General features: G+C 44.4%; 2 protein-coding genes, 1 non-coding gene and 2 pseudogenes across 3 annotated transcripts in view; 3 read left to right on the top strand and 2 right to left on the bottom strand.

Annotated features, from left to right (window-relative positions):
* AP4S1 (adaptor related protein complex 4 subunit sigma 1) overlaps positions 1-17533 on the bottom strand; it is a 57081-nt gene that overhangs the window by 39340 nt on the left and 208 nt on the right. The window contains exon 2 of the mRNA XM_066341680.1: positions 17092-17298. The gene's annotated coding sequence lies outside the window, so the exon portion shown is untranslated. The remainder of the gene's footprint in view (positions 1-17091; positions 17299-17533) is intronic.
* On the top strand, positions 5561-5990 carry LOC136377141 (small nuclear ribonucleoprotein G pseudogene; annotated as a pseudogene).
* Positions 14030-14304, top strand: LOC136376742 (small nuclear ribonucleoprotein E-like; annotated as a pseudogene).
* On the bottom strand, positions 15592-15721 carry LOC136377878 (small nucleolar RNA SNORA66). The gene has a single exon (XR_010746493.1). It is a non-coding gene; the product is annotated as a small nucleolar RNA SNORA66 (small nucleolar RNA).
* The window catches only part of STRN3 (striatin 3), a 114927-nt gene continuing 113862 nt past the window's right edge, over positions 16469-17533 (top strand). Inside the window, exon 1 of the mRNA XM_066341679.1 lies at positions 16469-16975. Within this exon, the coding sequence (XP_066197776.1) occupies positions 16694-16975 (282 nt within the window). The 5' untranslated portion in view covers positions 16469-16693. The remainder of the gene's footprint in view (positions 16976-17533) is intronic.

Here is a 17533-nt window from a genome sequence, read left to right as displayed (position 1 = left end):
TCCTTAGTTGTTCATTGCTTTCTCATATGTGCCTTGACCAAGGGGCTCCAGTCGAGGCAGCAACTCCTTGCTTAAGCCAGTGACCTACAGGCTCAAGCCAGAGACCATGGGGTCATGTCTATGATCCCACACTCAAACCAGTCACCCCATGCTCAAGCCGGATGAGCCTGTACTCAAGCTGGTGACCTTGGGGTTTTGAACCTGAGTCCTCAGCATCACAGGTCAACAAACTATCCACCATGCCACTGCCTTCCATATTCCTAACTTGCATATTTCTTAACTTAGATTTTGTTAATTCTTCTTGGACATCTGATTTGCCATAAAAACTATGAAATACAAAGATAGGTTTTTCTTATACTTTTTTCCTTTTTCTTTCCTACTAGTGAGTGATCCTCCCCCCGCAAACCATGCAAGAACATAACACTATGAAAGAAGAGCTATGTATTAAAAGTATTGTTTAAGATCTTCCTAATTAAAGTGTATCCTGAGTTAAAAATCAAGCACTATTAAAAGCTACATTAATGTTTGTTTGTTTTTGTTGTGACAGAGAGAGAGACAGACAGACAGACAGGAAGAGAGAGAGATGAGAAGCATCAGTTCTTCGTTGTGGCTCCTAGTTGTTCATTGATTGCTTTCTCATATGTGCCCTCATAGGGGGCGGGGGGCACTACAGCAGAGCAAGTGACCCCTTGCTCAAGCCAGCGACCTTGGGCTCAAGCCAGCGACCATGGGGTCATGTCTATGATTCCACGCTCAAGCCAGCGACCCCACACTCAAGCTGGTAAGCCCGCGCTCAAGCCCGTGACTTTGGGGTTTTGAACCTGGGTCCTCTGCATCCTAGTCTGACTCTCTATCCACTGCACCACCACCTGGTCAGGCACATACATACATTAATGTTTTTTGAAGCCTGAAAATATCACTTAGAAAATTATGGTTCCAATGACAAATTCTCTTTTCAGATCATCACTCTGAAAGAAGCAATGAAACATAAAAATTACATTATTAAACCTCAGTTTGGGTGCCAGGTGGATCCCGGTCAGACGCATGTGGGAGTCTGTTTGACTGCCTCCCTGTTTCCAGCTTCAGAAAAAATACACAAAAAAAAACCCCCTCAGTTTGGGGATCAGTTTATTTACCGAACAGGATCTATCTTTTTTGTTAGTGACATGGCCGCACGAACTCTAATTCAAGTGAGTAATTAATGCTCCTGATATTTGATGGTGGTTGTGAAAGACTTCCACTGCTATAAACTGGAAGGTATTATTCACTCTGCAGTATGTGTGAATATGACACAACAAACCATCTTCATGAAGAGAGATAAGAACAGTAGAAAACACAGAGTGCTTACTAAACAGCCAAGTGCTGTTTTTGTTTTCATTTTATTTATTCATTTTAAGAGAAAGAGGAGGGTGAGAGAAAAGGGGGAGGAGCAGGAAGCATCAACTCCCACATGTGCCTTAACCAGGCAAGCCCAGAGTTTCAAACTGATGACCTCAGTGTTTCAGATCGATGCTTTACCCACTGCGCCACCACAGGTCAGGCCACTAGGTGCTGTTTTGAACACCTGATTTGTATGCATTAAGTCCAGAGGCTGTTTTTTCCTCCACTTTACAGATGTGAAACTTAGTCACTTGCTAAAGGCCACTCACTGAAATGGTGGCGGAAGGACCCAGTTCCTGTTGTCCCGGCTCTGGCTCTGCTCTGACCACTGCTCTTTGTCTCCAGGTTTGCTTCAGAGCTCCAGTAATTCCGTGATGGCTGTAATAACGCAGATGCCCATTCGACAGCGTAAACCTCGCTCTGACCCTCTCTATACAAGAGCGTTTACTGGCTAATATGGATATTTTGGCAGTTTCAGTCTTGATTCTGGACCATATTACAAAAGGCGCAATTCTAAGACATTATTTACTTTTAGTTGATCTCAACGAAGTCCAAAATGCTTCAGAAGTGGCTCAATCAGAAAATGTGAAAATTTAGGACAGTATAGCTCGTACCACCATATTTGCCACAGCGTGTTAACATTTGTGATTAGACCTAAACGTCCATAATTCTTGTGCCTGATTTGCTCTCTTAGTGAGCTCAGCTAATGTCCCTTTCTAGTTCCAATAAATAAAACATACCCCGCAAATGTCCAAGGCAAGTGTGCAGACACATATCTGAATTTAGTATCATTCTCTCTCAGATCAGATGTCAGGGTAAATGCAGAGCCTTTCAGGTGGCCTGCTTGGCTGCCCTTTGCTAGAAGCCTTTTTGCTTTTCTCAATTTCACAATAAAGTGGAGCAACATGTTACAGCTCCCATTGAAATTGTAAGTGGGAGATCAAGAGCCTGCCTAACTGCTGCCCACAGGATATTCCTACTTAAACTTACACTCATTCATATCTCACAATCTTTGAATAGCAAAAATGTCACAATTACTTTAGTAGTGGTCAAATAAAAAGTCTTCAACAGCAAGGCTATAATAAATAACTTAAGGTTAAATAGCTGGCAATTTAAACTCTAAAATGCCGAGAGTGTGCAGAGGCAAGGCAGCAGAGAGTTTGTGACCTCTCAGAATCCCCTCATGAAAACGGTGGGAATAGAAAAAGAAAAATTCTCCAGGCAACATCTTTACCAAAAAACTAGGTGAAAAGCATCTCCTGGAACAGTGATTTTCAACCGATTTGCAGCGGGAGGCACATTAGTGTGTCTCAAGAACTTTTAAAACATGCACTACCTGACTATTTAGTCATAGGCACCGACCTCTTTTCCCCTTAGGTTGTCAAATAAAAATATGACAACAGCCAATACAATAGCCGTCTAGTGTGAACAAATAAAACTAATACATACTTTCTTGGCAGATTGGCAAAACATATTTTTTGGTGTGCTGCAGAATTTTAGTAGTTAGTCAATGTGTGACACAAGATGAAAAAGGTTGAAAATCGGTGACCTAGAACACTAATGGGTCGGATCAAACTACTCTTAGCAACAAGAAGGGGGTGACCACAACTGTGCTAACAGAGACGGTTTGAAAAAGTGGGATTCTAATGGTCAAAAAAGCCAAATAGCTTGACCAGGCGCTGGCGCAGTGGATAGAGTGTCAGACTGGGATGCAGAGGACCCAGGTTCGAGACCCCGAGGTCGCCAGCTTGAGCGCAGGCTCATCTGGTTTGAGCAAAAGCCCACCAGCTTGAACCCAAGATCGCTGGCTCCAGCAAGGGGTTACTCGGTCTGCTGAAGGCCCGTGGTCAAGGCACATAGGAGAAAGCAATCAATGATCAACTAAGGTGTTACACCACGCAATGAAAAACTAATGATTGATGCTTCTCATCTGTCTCCATTCCTGTCTGTCTGTCCCTGTCTATCCCTCTCTCTGACTCTCTCTCTGTCTCTGTAAAAAAAAAAAAAAAAAAGCCAAATTGGCCCTGGCTGGTTGGCTCAGTGGTAGAGCGTCGGCCTGGCATGCGGAAGTCCCGGGTTTAATTCCTGGCCAGGGCACACAGGAGAAGCACCCATCTGCTTCTCTACTCCTCCCCCTCTCCTTCCTGTCTCTCCCTCTCCCGCAGCCAAGGCTCCATTGGAGCAAAGATGGCCCAGGTGCTGAGGATGGCTCTGTGGACTCTGCCTCAGGCGCTAGAATGGCTCTGGTCACAACAGAGCAACACCCCAGATGGGCAGAGCGTCACCCCCTGGTGGGCGTGCCGGTGGATCCCGGTCGGGCGCATGCGGGAGTCTGACTGCCTCCCCGTTTTCAGCTTCAGAAAAATACAAAAAAACAAAAACAAAAACAAACAAACAAAAAAGAGCCAAATATCCCAGATATCACCAAGTCATCATCCAAAGAAAGCTTCCCACCCTTGAAGTGAGAACCCCGTGAGTGAATTTAAAAACTACAGTGGGAACGGAGAGATGCCTGGCAGGGTCCCTTTTGCCATTGAGTGCAACGAAAGTTCTGGCTCCAGCCCTGACGGGCTGGAAACACCCAGCAGAACCTCTTTTATGGAAGGATAGACCCCACACGGGAAGAAATTGTTGAGGGCACAACACAATACATGTATTACAAGACAGCTTGTTAGCAGCTAAGGCTGACAGCTAGTTAGCAGCTAAGGCTGATAATAGCTAGATCAGGTGATCAAGTTTCATACATTGCTAATATTTAGACAACTAGACATTATGTGCTGCCTGGTATGATACATCAGGAAGTACACTGCAACCCCAACAGAGAGATATTTTTGCCAAAGAACTTAAAACCTGTATCAAACTTAGCCTCTACACCTAACTTCTAGTTAATAAAATATATGGAAGGGAAAGGAATATGCTAAATAATGCCAGAAAAATGCAATCAGCCAAATGTGGGAAATTCTACAGGAAAAATTAACCTTGTCTCTTCAACAAATAGCATCATGATGAGGAGTGAGAAGAAGGCAAATTGAAGAAGAATGAAAAAGCCTTGGTCGGTTAGTTCAGTCAGTTAGCAGTGTTTTCAACCGTGGGGCCAAATTTTGTGCTAGTCCACAAAAAAGTTAACCGCCCTGATGTTGTATGAAGATTACAGACCCAATGATCTTCACTGAATTTGCTTATGCTCAGGGTGATTTCTGCCTTATCAGTCCCCAAAATAATTCTCCTATTTTCACTGGTCCCAAGCATAAAAAGGATGGAAACCACTGGCATTTGTGTGTTGTCCTGAAATATCAAGGTTGGGGGCAGGATCCCTGTTGAGCGCACATATAGGAAGTGACCAATGAATACACAACTAAGTGGAACAAAAGAATGCTTCTCTCTCTCTCTCTTCTTCCCTCTTTCTGTCTCTGTAAAAACCAATAATAACAATAGTAATAATAATAATAATAATAATAATAAAAACTAAAGATATGTCAGCTAAATGAAATTTGTAGATTTCGTTTGGATCCTGATTTGAAGTCATCAACTCTTTTTTTGTGAAAGAAACAGAGAGAGACAGAGAGAGGGATAGATAGGGACAGACAGACAAGAAGGGAGAGAGATGAGAAGCATCAATTCTTCGTTGCGGCACCTTAGTTGCTCATTGATTGCTTTCTCATATGTGACTTGACTGGGGGCTACAGCAGACCGAGTGACTCCTTGCTCAAGCCAGCAACTTCAGGCTCAAGCTGGTGAGCTGTCCTCAAACCAGATGAGCCTGCGCTCAAGCTGGCGACCTCGGGGTTTCGAACCTGGGTCCTCCCCATCCCAGTTCAACGCTCTATCCACTGCACCACCACATGGTCAGGCAACTCTTTTTGTAAAAAAAATAATAAACAAAATCACCCTTTTTAGATAATCAGAGGAAACTGAACATGGACTGAGTATTAGACTGTATAAAGGAATTACTATTTTTATAGGTGTGATAGTGGTATTGTGGTACTTATTTAAAAAGAAAAAAAGGTCCTACTCTATTAAAGATACTTAGAGAAGCATATACCAATATAATAACATAATGTCTGAGATTTACTTTAAAACTTTCCTGAGGCCTGCGACGGAGGCCACGAATTCTGTTTCAAGTTATCTTTGAACTTATCAAGTAGGTGGACCATAGCTTCCCCTCCAGAGTTGAAAATTTATGGACAAGAAGTTATCATTGAAATTAAATGGTGCCAGACATGTCCAAGAAATACTGTGAGAATTTGATCCCTTTTGAATCTTGTGATAGATCAATGTGGGATGATGGCAAATAGTGGGCAAAAGAACAATACTGGAGCCTGACCTGTGATGGCGCAGTGGATAAAGCCTTAACCTGGAATGCTGAGGTTGCTGGTTTGAAACCCTGGGCTTGCCTGGTCAAGGCACATATGGGAGTTGATGCTTCCTGCTCCTCTCCACCTTCTCTCTTTCTCTCTCTCTCTCTCTTCTCTGAAATGAATAAATAAAATAAAATAAAATAAAATAAAATAAAATAAATAAAAAAAACCACACACACACAAAAAAAGAACAATACTGGAATGGTGGTGATTTGAAGAAATAGCATCATCGTGTTAGAAGCCTTGGAATGAGTATAAACAAAGGCTGTGTTCACCAGAAAAATCAACTGCTTCCATATGCCTCCTCTCCAAAGGGCCTGTTTTGCTATGACGTAAAAATGGGCCACCAGCCTGACCAGGCAGTGGCGCAGTGGATAGAGCGTCGGACTGGGATGCAGAGGACCCAGGTTCGAGACCCCAAGGTCGCCAGCTTGAGCGCGGGTTCATCTGGTTTGAGCAAAAGCCTACCAGCTTGAACTCAAGAGTCGCTGGGTCCAGCAAGGGGTTATTCGGTCTGCTGAAGGCCCGCAGTCAAGGCACATATGAGAAAGCAATCAATGAACAACTAAGGTGTTGCAATGCGAAATGAAAAACTAATGATTGATGCTTCTCATCTCTCTCTGTCCCTGTCTATCCCTCTCTCTGACTCACTCTCTGTCTCTATAATAAATAAATAAATAAATAAAATTTAAAAAATTTAAAAAAAATTAAAAAAAAAAAAAATGGGCCACCAATAGATATACGAAAAGATGCTCATCTTCACTAGCTATTAGAGAAATGCAAATCAAAACTACAATGAGATACCACTTCACACCTGTTAGATTAGATATTACCAATAAGACAGGTAATAAAAATGCTGGAGAGGCTGTGGAGAAAAAGAAACCATCATTCACTGTTGGTGGGAATATAAAGTAGTACAACTATTATGGAAGAAAGTATGGTGGTTCCTCAAAAAACTGAAAATATAACTACCTTATGACCCAGCAATCCCTCTACTGGGTATATACCCCCAAAAGTCAGAAACACTGGTATGTAAAGACACATGCAGCCCCATGTTCATTGCAGCATTGTTCACAGTGGCCAAGACATGGAAACAACCAAAAAGCCCTTCAATAGATGATTGGATAAAGAAGATGTGGTACATATATACAATGGAGTACTTACTACTCAGCCATAAGAAACAATGACATAGTATCATTTACGCCAACATAGATGGACCTTAAAAACATTATACTGAGTGAAATAAGTAAATCAGAAAAAGCTAAGAACTATATGATTCCATACATAGGTAGGATACAAAATTGAGACTCAGAGACATAGAAAAGAGTGCAGTGGTTACTGGAGGAGAGGGATAAGAGGGGGATGGGGGAGAGGGAGGGGCATAAAAAGAAACAAAATATAGGGTGACAGAGGATGATTTGACTTTGGGTCATGGATATACACCATAATCGACTGTCCAAATGATGTGGAGATGTATTCTCTAAATCTATGTACTCTGGTCGACCAATGTCACCCTGTTAAATCTGTCTAAATAAAAAAATAAATAGGCCCTGGCCGGTTGGCTCATTGGTAGAGCGTTGGCCTGGCGTGCAGGAGTCCCGGGTTCGATTCCCAGCCAGGGCACACAGGAGAGGCACCCATCTGCTTCTCCACCCCTCCCCCTCTCCTTCCTCTCTGTCTCTCTCTTCCCCTCCTGCAGCCAAGGCTCCATTGGAGCAAAGTTTGCCCGGGCGCTGAGGAAGGCTCTGTGGCCTCTGCCTCAGGCGCTAGAATGGCTCTGATTGCGGCGGAGCAAAGCCCCAGATAGGCAGAGCATCGCCCCCTGGTGGGCGTGCCGGGTGGATCCTGGTCTGGCGCATGTGGAAGTCTGTCTGACTGCCTCCCCGTTTCCAACTTCGGAAAAATACAATAAATAAATAAATAAATAAATAAATAGATAAAAAATGGACCACATACAATTTTTTTTTTGCAGTCTGCATATTTCTCATTTTTTTTTACTTTTTTAAATCTTATTTTTATTACAATTTCATATCAAACTTTTTGTTAAACATTCTTTTGTGTCAGTCAAAAAAATTCTCAAAGAAAAGGAGTGGGACAGATGAAATAAAAATGGCAAAATCTTGATAATTCCTATTAATGCAGACATTTTTTATTTTTGCATGACCAAAAAATTTCAAACTAAAAGTTTTAAAAGTCTATGCACAATTTAAAATACAGAATCACTATATTAAAATCTATAAAACAAGGAGCAAAGGATAATGGAATTATTTTAAAATGCTCTTAAAAATTCTTCAATCTCCCTGGCCAGTTGGTTCAGTGGTAGCACGTCAACCCTGTGTGTGGAAGTCCGGGATTTAATTCCCAGCCAGGGCACACAGGGGAAGCGCCCAACTGCTTCTCCACCCTTCCCACTCTTCTCTTTCTCTCTCTCTTTCTCTCTCTCTGCCTTCCCCTCCCACAGCCAAGGCTCCATTGGAGCAAAGTTGGCCCGGGCGCTGGGGATGGCTCCATGGCCTCCGCCTCAGGTGCTAGAATGGCTCTGGTTGCAATAGAGCAACTGCCCAGATGGGCAGAGCATCGCCCCCTAGTGGGTATGCCAGGTGGATCCCAGTTGGGTGCATGTGGGAGGTTGTCTCTCTGCCTCCCTGATTCTCACTTCCGAAAAATACAAAAAAATAATAAAATTTTTCAATCTTTTATTTGGGGGGGGGGGGAATTGTCATGTACCTTAGGTTAGTCTACTAATAGGAAGAGAAAACTAAAGGTTACCATTGTTTAAAAATGTGTTGTCATAAAAATAATAAGCTTTTGTGAATTCTTACCATATTTAAAACATTTCCAAAGAGAAAACTGACTGAAATACAGATTTCCCAAGAAAGGTGTCCATGTCTGGTATCATTCTTTTGAACAGTCACACTTGCTGCTCCAACAGGAGACAAACCACATTTCCAAGATTCTTAAATTATTACCTAGGAAAGTTTTGGCAATTTCCCATTCAGTCACATTTTCCAGTCATTTGGTTCTCATGTTTCTAGAGCTAGTCGTTTACTTTTAGCCAATGTCCAGGATTCAGCCCCAGGCAGTTATTTGTTATATTTCCTTCAATTTTGACATGTATGTGAGTTAGCTTTTATACAATATTATCGCAACCTTCTGCTTTATGACTCACAGTACCCAGGAGACAATTCAGGAAGGAACTTGGACTAGAACTTTATATAGCATGCCAAGTTTCCTAAAGGTTTTGGTGCCTGTTTGTCTAAAATCTGTGAAGATATTTTCCCTTGTCTTTACCACACAATATATTATTTGAACAGTTCAAGTGCCTTGCAATGTAGTTCTGCAATTTTCTTAGCCACCGGCAACTACGGTAATGAGTAGTGGATATTTGATCTCATTTGGCAGGTCAAACCATGGTGCTGGTCAAAGCTGACTCCTCCTTTTCTGTTCCATCTGCATTATACAATTTGCTTCTTTGGTTTTTGAACACACGCCAGCTCTTCTCAAAGATCTTCCTCTGGGCTCTAATATTCATTTGTTCCCTATATTTATAAATGTAAACACTACATAATTTCCCCAAGTGACTGAATCACCTCAAACTACCTAAAAGGGACTTCAAAAGTACAAATGATGTGGTGATCACTGTATAAGGTGTATAAATGTCTAATCACTGTGCTGTACACCTGAAACTAATATATAATATTGTACGTCAACAATTAAAAAATACATTAAAGAAAGACAAATCAAACAAGAAAAAGTACACATAATTTGGGAACCAGAGACAGCAATATTGAGCCCATTGATAGGACAACAGGAGGCAGAATAGTGAAGGGAGACTTTATTTTTTGTTTCTTAATACACATACACACTTACTGATGTAAGAGTGAAAACCACTCCCTGTTCTAAGGGACTGTGGAAGTGACCCAGAGCTCTGATCTCAGCTTTCTCTCTTCCCCATGGAGGTAAGAATACTGTCACCACTTTTTCAGATGATGCAAAAAGATGACTAGATTAAGTGTTTGCAAACCAGTTTGAGCTCTTTGTTGGAAGGATGTCAGGTACATAGAGAGATGTTCAGGTAAGTAATTACAGGGCATTATATAGTTCTCAAATGCAGGTCAAAACTCTTTGTACATCAGGTTTTATAACAATTGGAAAGACGGCATTTGAGTGTTAACCATTCTGAACTTACTTAAAAGCCTGGACTACTTTAATATACTTCTGCTAACATAATATATGTACATGATATATAACAAGTCCCTTCTTTTCTATTTTTCTTTTTTTTTTTTTACAGAGACAGAGAGAGCGTCAGAGAGAAGGATAGACAGGGACAGACAGACGGGAATGGAGAGAGATGAGAAGCATCAATCATCAGTTTTTCGTTGCGACACCTTAGTTGTTCATTGATTGCTTTCTCATTATGTGCCTTGACCATAAGACCTCAGCAGACCGAGTGACCCCTTGCCCAAGCCAGCGACCTTGGGTCCATGCTGGTGAGCTTTGCTCAAACCAGATGAGCCTGCGCTCAAGCTGGCGACCTCGGGGTCTTGAACCTTGGTCCTCTGCATCCCAGTCCGACGCTTTATCCACTGTGCCACCGCCTGGTCAGGCACAAGTCCCTTTTTGATCAGACAGAATATGCACACAGGTGTCTTTAAGATTAGCTAATAAAAAAACACCTTAAAATTCTAAACTGATTAAAGATATAAATAGGCATTTGTGAAGCTCATCAGTATAATACTGAAACTGAGAGATTAAATGGGAGTGGAGGAGGGATAAGCACACTGAAGTAAGGACAGAACAAATAGGAAGTTTCAAGGATGACATTAAAGAGAGGAAATGACTCAGCTACAGTATAGGGAGGGAGTTCCAGTTAGGTGAGTTGTAGGTGATAATATGCCTGGGAAAGCTCATTACCTACATTAGACAAGATTCTAGGAGCTCACTAAGGCATGTCCTCAGGAGTCATGAACACAAAGCACAAAGTCAATAGTGTAAAAAACATTCTCTCAACAGAGAAGAAAATTTTGGTGTCCTTTACCTTTTTCTATTTTTTTTTTTACAGAAACAGAGAGAGAGAGTCAGAGAGAGGGATAGACAGGGACAGACAGACAGGAACAGAGAGAGATGAGAAGTATCAATCATCAGTTTTTCGTTGTGACACCTTTGATTACTTTCTCATATGTGCCTTGACTGTGGGCCTTCAGCAGACCGAGTAACTCCTTGCTGGAGCCAGCAACCTTGGGTCCAAGCTGGTGAGCTTTGCTCAAAGCAGATGAGCCTGCACTCAAACTGGCGGCCTTGGGGTCTCGAACCTGGGTCCTCCGTATCCCAGTCCGACGCTCTATCCACTGCGCCACCGCCTGGTCAGGCAGTGTCCTTTACTTTTAATACTCGAGGCAGTTGTGGTCATTGAACTGTAAGAGATAACTGGTACAATGATAGCAAAAATGAATAAAAAATAATTGAGGGGAAGAAAAAATATTTATATTAATTTAGTCTAAATTTAAGTCACTTAAACATTTATTGGGTATCTTACTGTCCCAGACACTGGAGGAACAAGAGGGGCATGGGTCCTGCCCCTCCGCAGATAAATGACTATGATCTGGGAAAAACACAGCCAAGGCTTGCATTGACATTAATAAAAACATAAGTGAGCCTGACCAGGCGGTGGCGCAGTGGATAGAGCGTCGGACTGGGATGCCGAGGACCCAGGTTTGAGACCCCGAGGCCACCATCTTGAGTGCGGGCTCATCTGCTTTGAGCAAAAGCTCACCAGCTTCGACCCAAGGTTGCTGGCTCAAGCAAGGGTTTACTTGGTTTGCTGAAGGCCTGCGGTCAAGGCACATATGAGAGGGCAATCAATGAACAACTCAAGTGTTGCAATGCGCAAGGAAAAACTAATGATTGATGCTTCTCATCTCTCCATTCCTGTCTGTCTGTCCCTGTCTATCCCTCTCTCTGACTCTCTCTCTGTCCCTGAAAAAAACACGTAAGTGAACGTAGATGTGGACAAGAGGAATTCTTCAAATAGGGAGTACAGTTGAAATGTTAAGAGACAGTTTTTTTTGTTTGTTTTGTTTTTAGTGCAAGAGAGAGAAAGAGAGGGAGGGAGAGAGAAGCATCAGCTCGTAGTTGTGGCACTTTAGTTGTTCATTGTTTGCTTTCTCATACATGCCTTGTCCAGAGGCTCCAGCTGAGCCAGTGACCCGTTGCTCAAGTCAATGACCTTGGGCTGTAAGCCAGTGACCTTGGGCTCAAGCCAATGCCTATGGGGTCATATCTATCATCTCACGCTCAAGCCAGCAACCCTGAGCTCAAACTGGTGAGCCTGAGTCAAGCCGGTGCCCTTAGGGTATCGAACCTGGGACTTCAGTGTCCCCAGTCGATGTTCTATCCATTGTGCCACCACCAGTCAGGCAGAGACAGTTTTGTTTTAATTTATTGATTTTAGGGCTCAAGGAAGGGAGAAAGAGAGAGGAACATCTATTTGTTGCTCTACTTATTCACACACTCATTGGTTGCCTCTTGTATGTGCTCTGATTGGGGATTGAACCTGCAACCTTCGCATATCGAGATGATGCTTCAACCAAGACACCTGGTCTTTTAGGCCAGGGCCTAAAAGAGACAGTTTTAAAACAGATATGGATAGATATTCAGGAAGGCAGGGTGGTTGTTTGCTTAAAACCAGACTAGAGCCTAACCAGGTAGTGGCACAGTAGATAGAGCGTCGGACTGGGGTGTGGAGGACCCAGGTTCGAGACCCCGAGGTCGCCAGCTTGAGCGCAGGCTCATCTGGCTCAAGCAAGAGGTCACTCAGTCTGCTGTAGCCCCACGGTCAAGGCACATATGAGTAATCAATCAATGAACAACTAAGGAGCCGCAACGAAGAATTGATGTTTCTCATCATCTCTCTCCCTTCCTGTCTGTCTGTCCCTATCTGTCCCTCTCTCTGACTCTCTCTGTCTCTGCCACAAAAACAAAACAAAAAACCAGACTGGAAAGTCTATGAGGGCAATAAGGGCAGAGATTATGTCTCCTTGGTTCACAGTGGACCCTCAAGAACTGGCAGAGGATGGGGTCTCTAAATAATTTAGAGATTTGGAAAGCTTCTTAGAGGAATAGTTGAGCTGAGTTTTGAAGGGAGAATGTAAAGAAAGGCACCGGGGCACAGAGTGTGTTAAATTCTTGTGGAATGAAACATCATTACACATTTGAGGAACCAAAGCAGTGCAATGTAGCTGGAGAGAATGGTGTGCCATGATGGTGTGATGGTGGATTAGGCGATAGGAGCCTTTAGAATTTGAAGGACCTTTATATGCTGTGCTAAAATTTGGGCTTTATTTTAAATCTGGCGATCACTGAAAGATTTTTTTTTTTTAATTTTTTACAGGAACAGAGAGAGAGTCAGAGAGAGGGATAGATAGGGACAGACAGACAGGAACGGAGAGAGATGAGAAGCATCAATCATCAGTTTTCCGCTGCGACACCTTAGTTGTTCATTGATTGCTTTCTCATATGTGCCTTGACTGTGGGGCTACAGCAGACTGAGCAACCCCTTGCTTGAGCCAGCGACCTTGGGTCCAAGCTGGTGAGCTTTGCTCAAGCCAGATGAGCCTGCGATCAAGCTGGCGACATCAGGGTCTCAAACCTGGGTCCTCTGTATCCCAGTCCGACGCTCTAGCCACTGTGCCACCGCCTTGTCAGACTGAAAGATTTTAAATAGAGAATGGCAGGATCAGATCTGCCTTTTGAAGGTCACTCAGGCATCAGTGGTGGTAGTGGGAGGTAGGGGAAAGAACAGAGGTGGGAAGGCTTAAACTAAGACATGAATAAAGATAATGGAATAGATATGAAAGATGCTACTGTGAAAGAGATGGGATGTGCCTCTGAGTGAAAGAAAGGTACTGGAATGACTGCCAGACCTCAGGTTCGGATGTAGTGTCACTTCATAAGGTAGATAATAGGAGTTTTTTGGTTTTCTGAAAGTGAACAGGAAGAAAACAATTATAAACATAGTCCTTACTTGATTTTGAGGTACCGGTGGGAAATATAAGTATATAAGTTCTGCTTCTTTTGATGCCGACATCATGGAAGCCAATCACACTTTCTCACAAAAGTTTCTTGTTGTATATAGGTCTTTGGGCAGCATGGGATTTCTGAACTTTTGTGTACCTTTAGGCCCTTCAAAAAGGAACAGGGGGCCTTATAAACTGGTAGAATGTTAGTCATTGTTAAAAGGAGAAATGGTGCTTTTGAGGTAGCATGTGGCTTAGTGTTTGTCAGCTTCTGCCATGGCTTACTGTGGCTAGGGCCAGCAAGTGCAGAAGGTGATAGTGCAGCCCATCAACCCCATCTTCAGATACTTGCAAAATAGATCTCAGATTCAGGTGAGGATTTATGAGCAAGTGAATACGTGAATAGGGAGCTGTAGCATTGGTTTTGATAAGTACATGGATCTCGTATTAGACAATGCAAAAGATATTTACTGTAAACAAAGTCAAGAAAACAGCTGGGTCGGATCATGCTAAAAGGAGATATTACTCTATTCCAAAGTCTCTCCAACTAGCAGTGACTAATGAAGCGAGAAATTGTTGGATAGCAATACAGTTAGTTGTCTTTTAGGTGTTCTTTGTTGGGATTACTGTTTTTACACATTTATTCCTGTTGCTTTGATTATCCTCATGTTATTACCAGATGACAATAAATGCTGTGGGATTGTTTTTGTTAAAAAAAAAGAAAAGAAAAGGAAAAGCCTGATCTGTGGTGGTGCAGTGGATAAAGCGTTGACCTGGAATGCTGAGGTTACAGGTTCGAAACCCTGGACTTGCCCAGTTCAAGGTACATATAAGAAGCAACTACTATACTCCAAAGTCAATACATTTAAAAAAATAATAATAGTACTGTAAACTAAGACCTCATTTCATATATAAATAACACAGGGAAGCATGGGTAACAAGTCCAATCTGCTTTCCATTAAACTATAATTAACAGGAGAGCAGATATGATAGAATAAGATGTATCACTTTATCTCTTTGAAATTATACCCTGAGTATGATGAGCCTTTGAGATCTTACTCCCAGCATATGTTGTCAGCTTGGCTCAAATAAACTCTTATAAAAATGTAAAAAAAAGAAAAAGAAATCACACCCTGAGTGGTTGTATATATCCCATAGTGAAATTTTTATTTGTAGTAGTGAAGAAAAAAAATTTTAATACAATCAATTGTATAAGCAATTTTCCTGCAAAGCTGTAATTACTAAGCCTCTTTTCCTTATTATGTTGTTAAATATTATTTCTATCCTATTTTTTAATGTTTATTTTATTGATTTTAGAGAGAGAGAGGGAAGGAGAGTGAGACAGAGAGAGACTGGAACATCCACCTGTTCCTGTATGTGCCCTGATCAGGGATGGAACCAGCAACCTCTGTGCTTCTCAGCTCCAGCCAACTGAGCTATCAGGCCAGGGCTTGTCTATTTTTCACCCAAATGGTTATTAGCTATATTAACGTTTAGAAATTTATTAGTTCATTAAGGATGTTTCCTGGCACCCTAATCACATAGAAAACACACTGTGATACTTAAAAGATTAACTTTGTCTTTTATGTGTATATTTTGGGGATGCACCTTATTCACTAAAACAACATTTGATGACCCAAGAAAACATCTTTAGCCATTTATCTAGGATTCTAAGTCGTATTCACGATTCATTTTTTTTTATTTCCATAAAAAGGTTATGGTCTGAATAAAATACATGTAAGCCATGCTTCTAAACATTCAATTTTAGTCTCCAGTCTCCTTCAAAGTTATCTTCCTCCTTCTACCCACTATCTAAAGGTTTAAACTTTTTTTTTTAACACTGTACTAGGAGAGAATGGACCACCTCAGGAGCTTTGAGCCTAATACATTTTTAACACCACAGTAACTTTAGGACACCTGGTTCCCTTCACTTCTGCAACATCATGCAGTTAGTGATGGAGTTTGCGCAAGAGCTAAACTTTTTCATTACCTCCCATTTCTCAAGGAAACAACACAATCTCTCCTGCTCTCCGCCCCAAACACATCCCGCCCCAGCGTAGGAAAGAAGGGAAGCCAAGTGGAACAAACTGCGATGGGCGACCGGGAGCACAGAATTGGGACCAAAGCCGGGGGCTCGAAACGCTAACGGGGAATCATTCACTACGTCTGGAAGGATCTGGGCTATCTGCCAAAAGACAACGTCCCTAAAGCCCGGGAACTGACATTACTGGTGCTAAGAACCCGAGAAAGAGCGAGCGACAGGCAAAGAGGCCCGACCCTCTGGGACTGCCTGAAACACGCAAGGAATGCAAAAGAAACGTCAGGAATCCGGGACCGGCTGCGGTCGGCCACAGCGACCGCCAAGGTTAAAACTGCACTCCAAAGGCAGGCCAGTGGGGAACGGCGCCTGGGACTGACTGAACGAGGGAAATTGACTAAGGAATCCCGAAAATCGGAGTCTGTAGCCCCCAGCCCAGAGTCCACCGTGGGACTTCCAGAGTGAGCCTGGGGGCGGGTATAGGGGCGGGGCCAGGACGACTCGAACCGCAAGCAGACTGCGTCCTCAGTGCGCCTGCGCAGGATGAAGCCGGCCTCTATTTGGTTACTCGACGTGCGGCGGTGGCGGCGTTCTTTCCCGGCATGCTGCGCGGGAGCGATGGCCCTACGCCCATCCCTTTCCCAACCCTGCCCCCCAACCCCCTCCCTCCGGGCCCCCCCTTTTCCTAAAGTGAGTGAGTGAGACAGGCAGATGGAGGAGGGACTGTAATGGCGGCGGCCGGCAGCTCCCTGCTCTGACCCACGGCAGGCTTACAGCAACCATCCCTCCCAGCCCCACTCCCAGCCGGCCTCCGCCCCGCCGCCAGCGCGGGGCCACCTTCCCCGGCCCTTCCTTCAGCTGTCGGCGTCTCGCCCTGCGCCCCGACTGGGGCCCCACACACAATGGACGAGCTCGCCGGAGGCGGTGGTGGCGGCCCGGGGATGGCGGCCCCTCCACGGCAGCAGCAGGGACCTGGGGGGAACATGAGCCTATCGCCAGGGGGGAATGGAGCAGCGGGGAGCGGGGGTCCTCCTGCCGCCGAGGGAGCGGGTCCCACGGCAGGCCCCGAGCTGTCCCGGCCACAGCAGTACACTATCCCGGGGATCCTGCACTACATCCAGCACGAGTGGGCTCGGTTCGAGATGGAGCGGGCGCACTGGGAAGTGGAGCGGGCCGAACTGCAGGTACCTCGCTGGGTCGATGTGCGGGACGGCTGCCGCGGCGGGGTTCCCGGTGGGGGGTGGGGACGGGACTTCCCTCAGGGGGAGCCCGCGGCCCGGGGAAGACCGGAGGAACCTACCTGTGCGGCTTGGGGAGCGTTGGCCCTGGCCGCTGCTCTTCCGAGAGTCCTCCTCCCCCTTTCCCGCAGAAGCGTGTTCCCAGTCCTCACTAGCGGCGCGGTGCGGGTTGCCTTGGGGCAGCCATTTTGGCTTTTAGTATGGCGTCTGCGGGGGCTCCTCTGGAGGCGGCCTGCCCGGGCCTCCCGGGCTTGGGGCTGCACTCCGCTCTGTGGGAGAGTCCGGTGTGGGGCTGCTGAACACTGAGCTGGCTCCTGTTTGTGCCTCTTGAGATGGGGAGCCCAAGGAGAGGGACTGGGATGGGCTTTTTACCACCTTTTTTTCCGGATCACCCCCCTTTCCGATTTGGCAGGTCTGACCCCCTCCCCAGGAGTTGGTACGCACTTGCCCCTTGACAGCCACGCTACTTTCCAGGGCTGCTACCATGCACAGTGGCTTGCCGCT

This window comes from Saccopteryx leptura, chromosome 6 (assembly GCF_036850995.1).
Source record: "Saccopteryx leptura isolate mSacLep1 chromosome 6, mSacLep1_pri_phased_curated, whole genome shotgun sequence".
Taxonomy (NCBI): Eukaryota; Metazoa; Chordata; class Mammalia; order Chiroptera; family Emballonuridae; genus Saccopteryx; species Saccopteryx leptura.
This window is presented reverse-complemented; position numbering and strand designations above follow the sequence as displayed.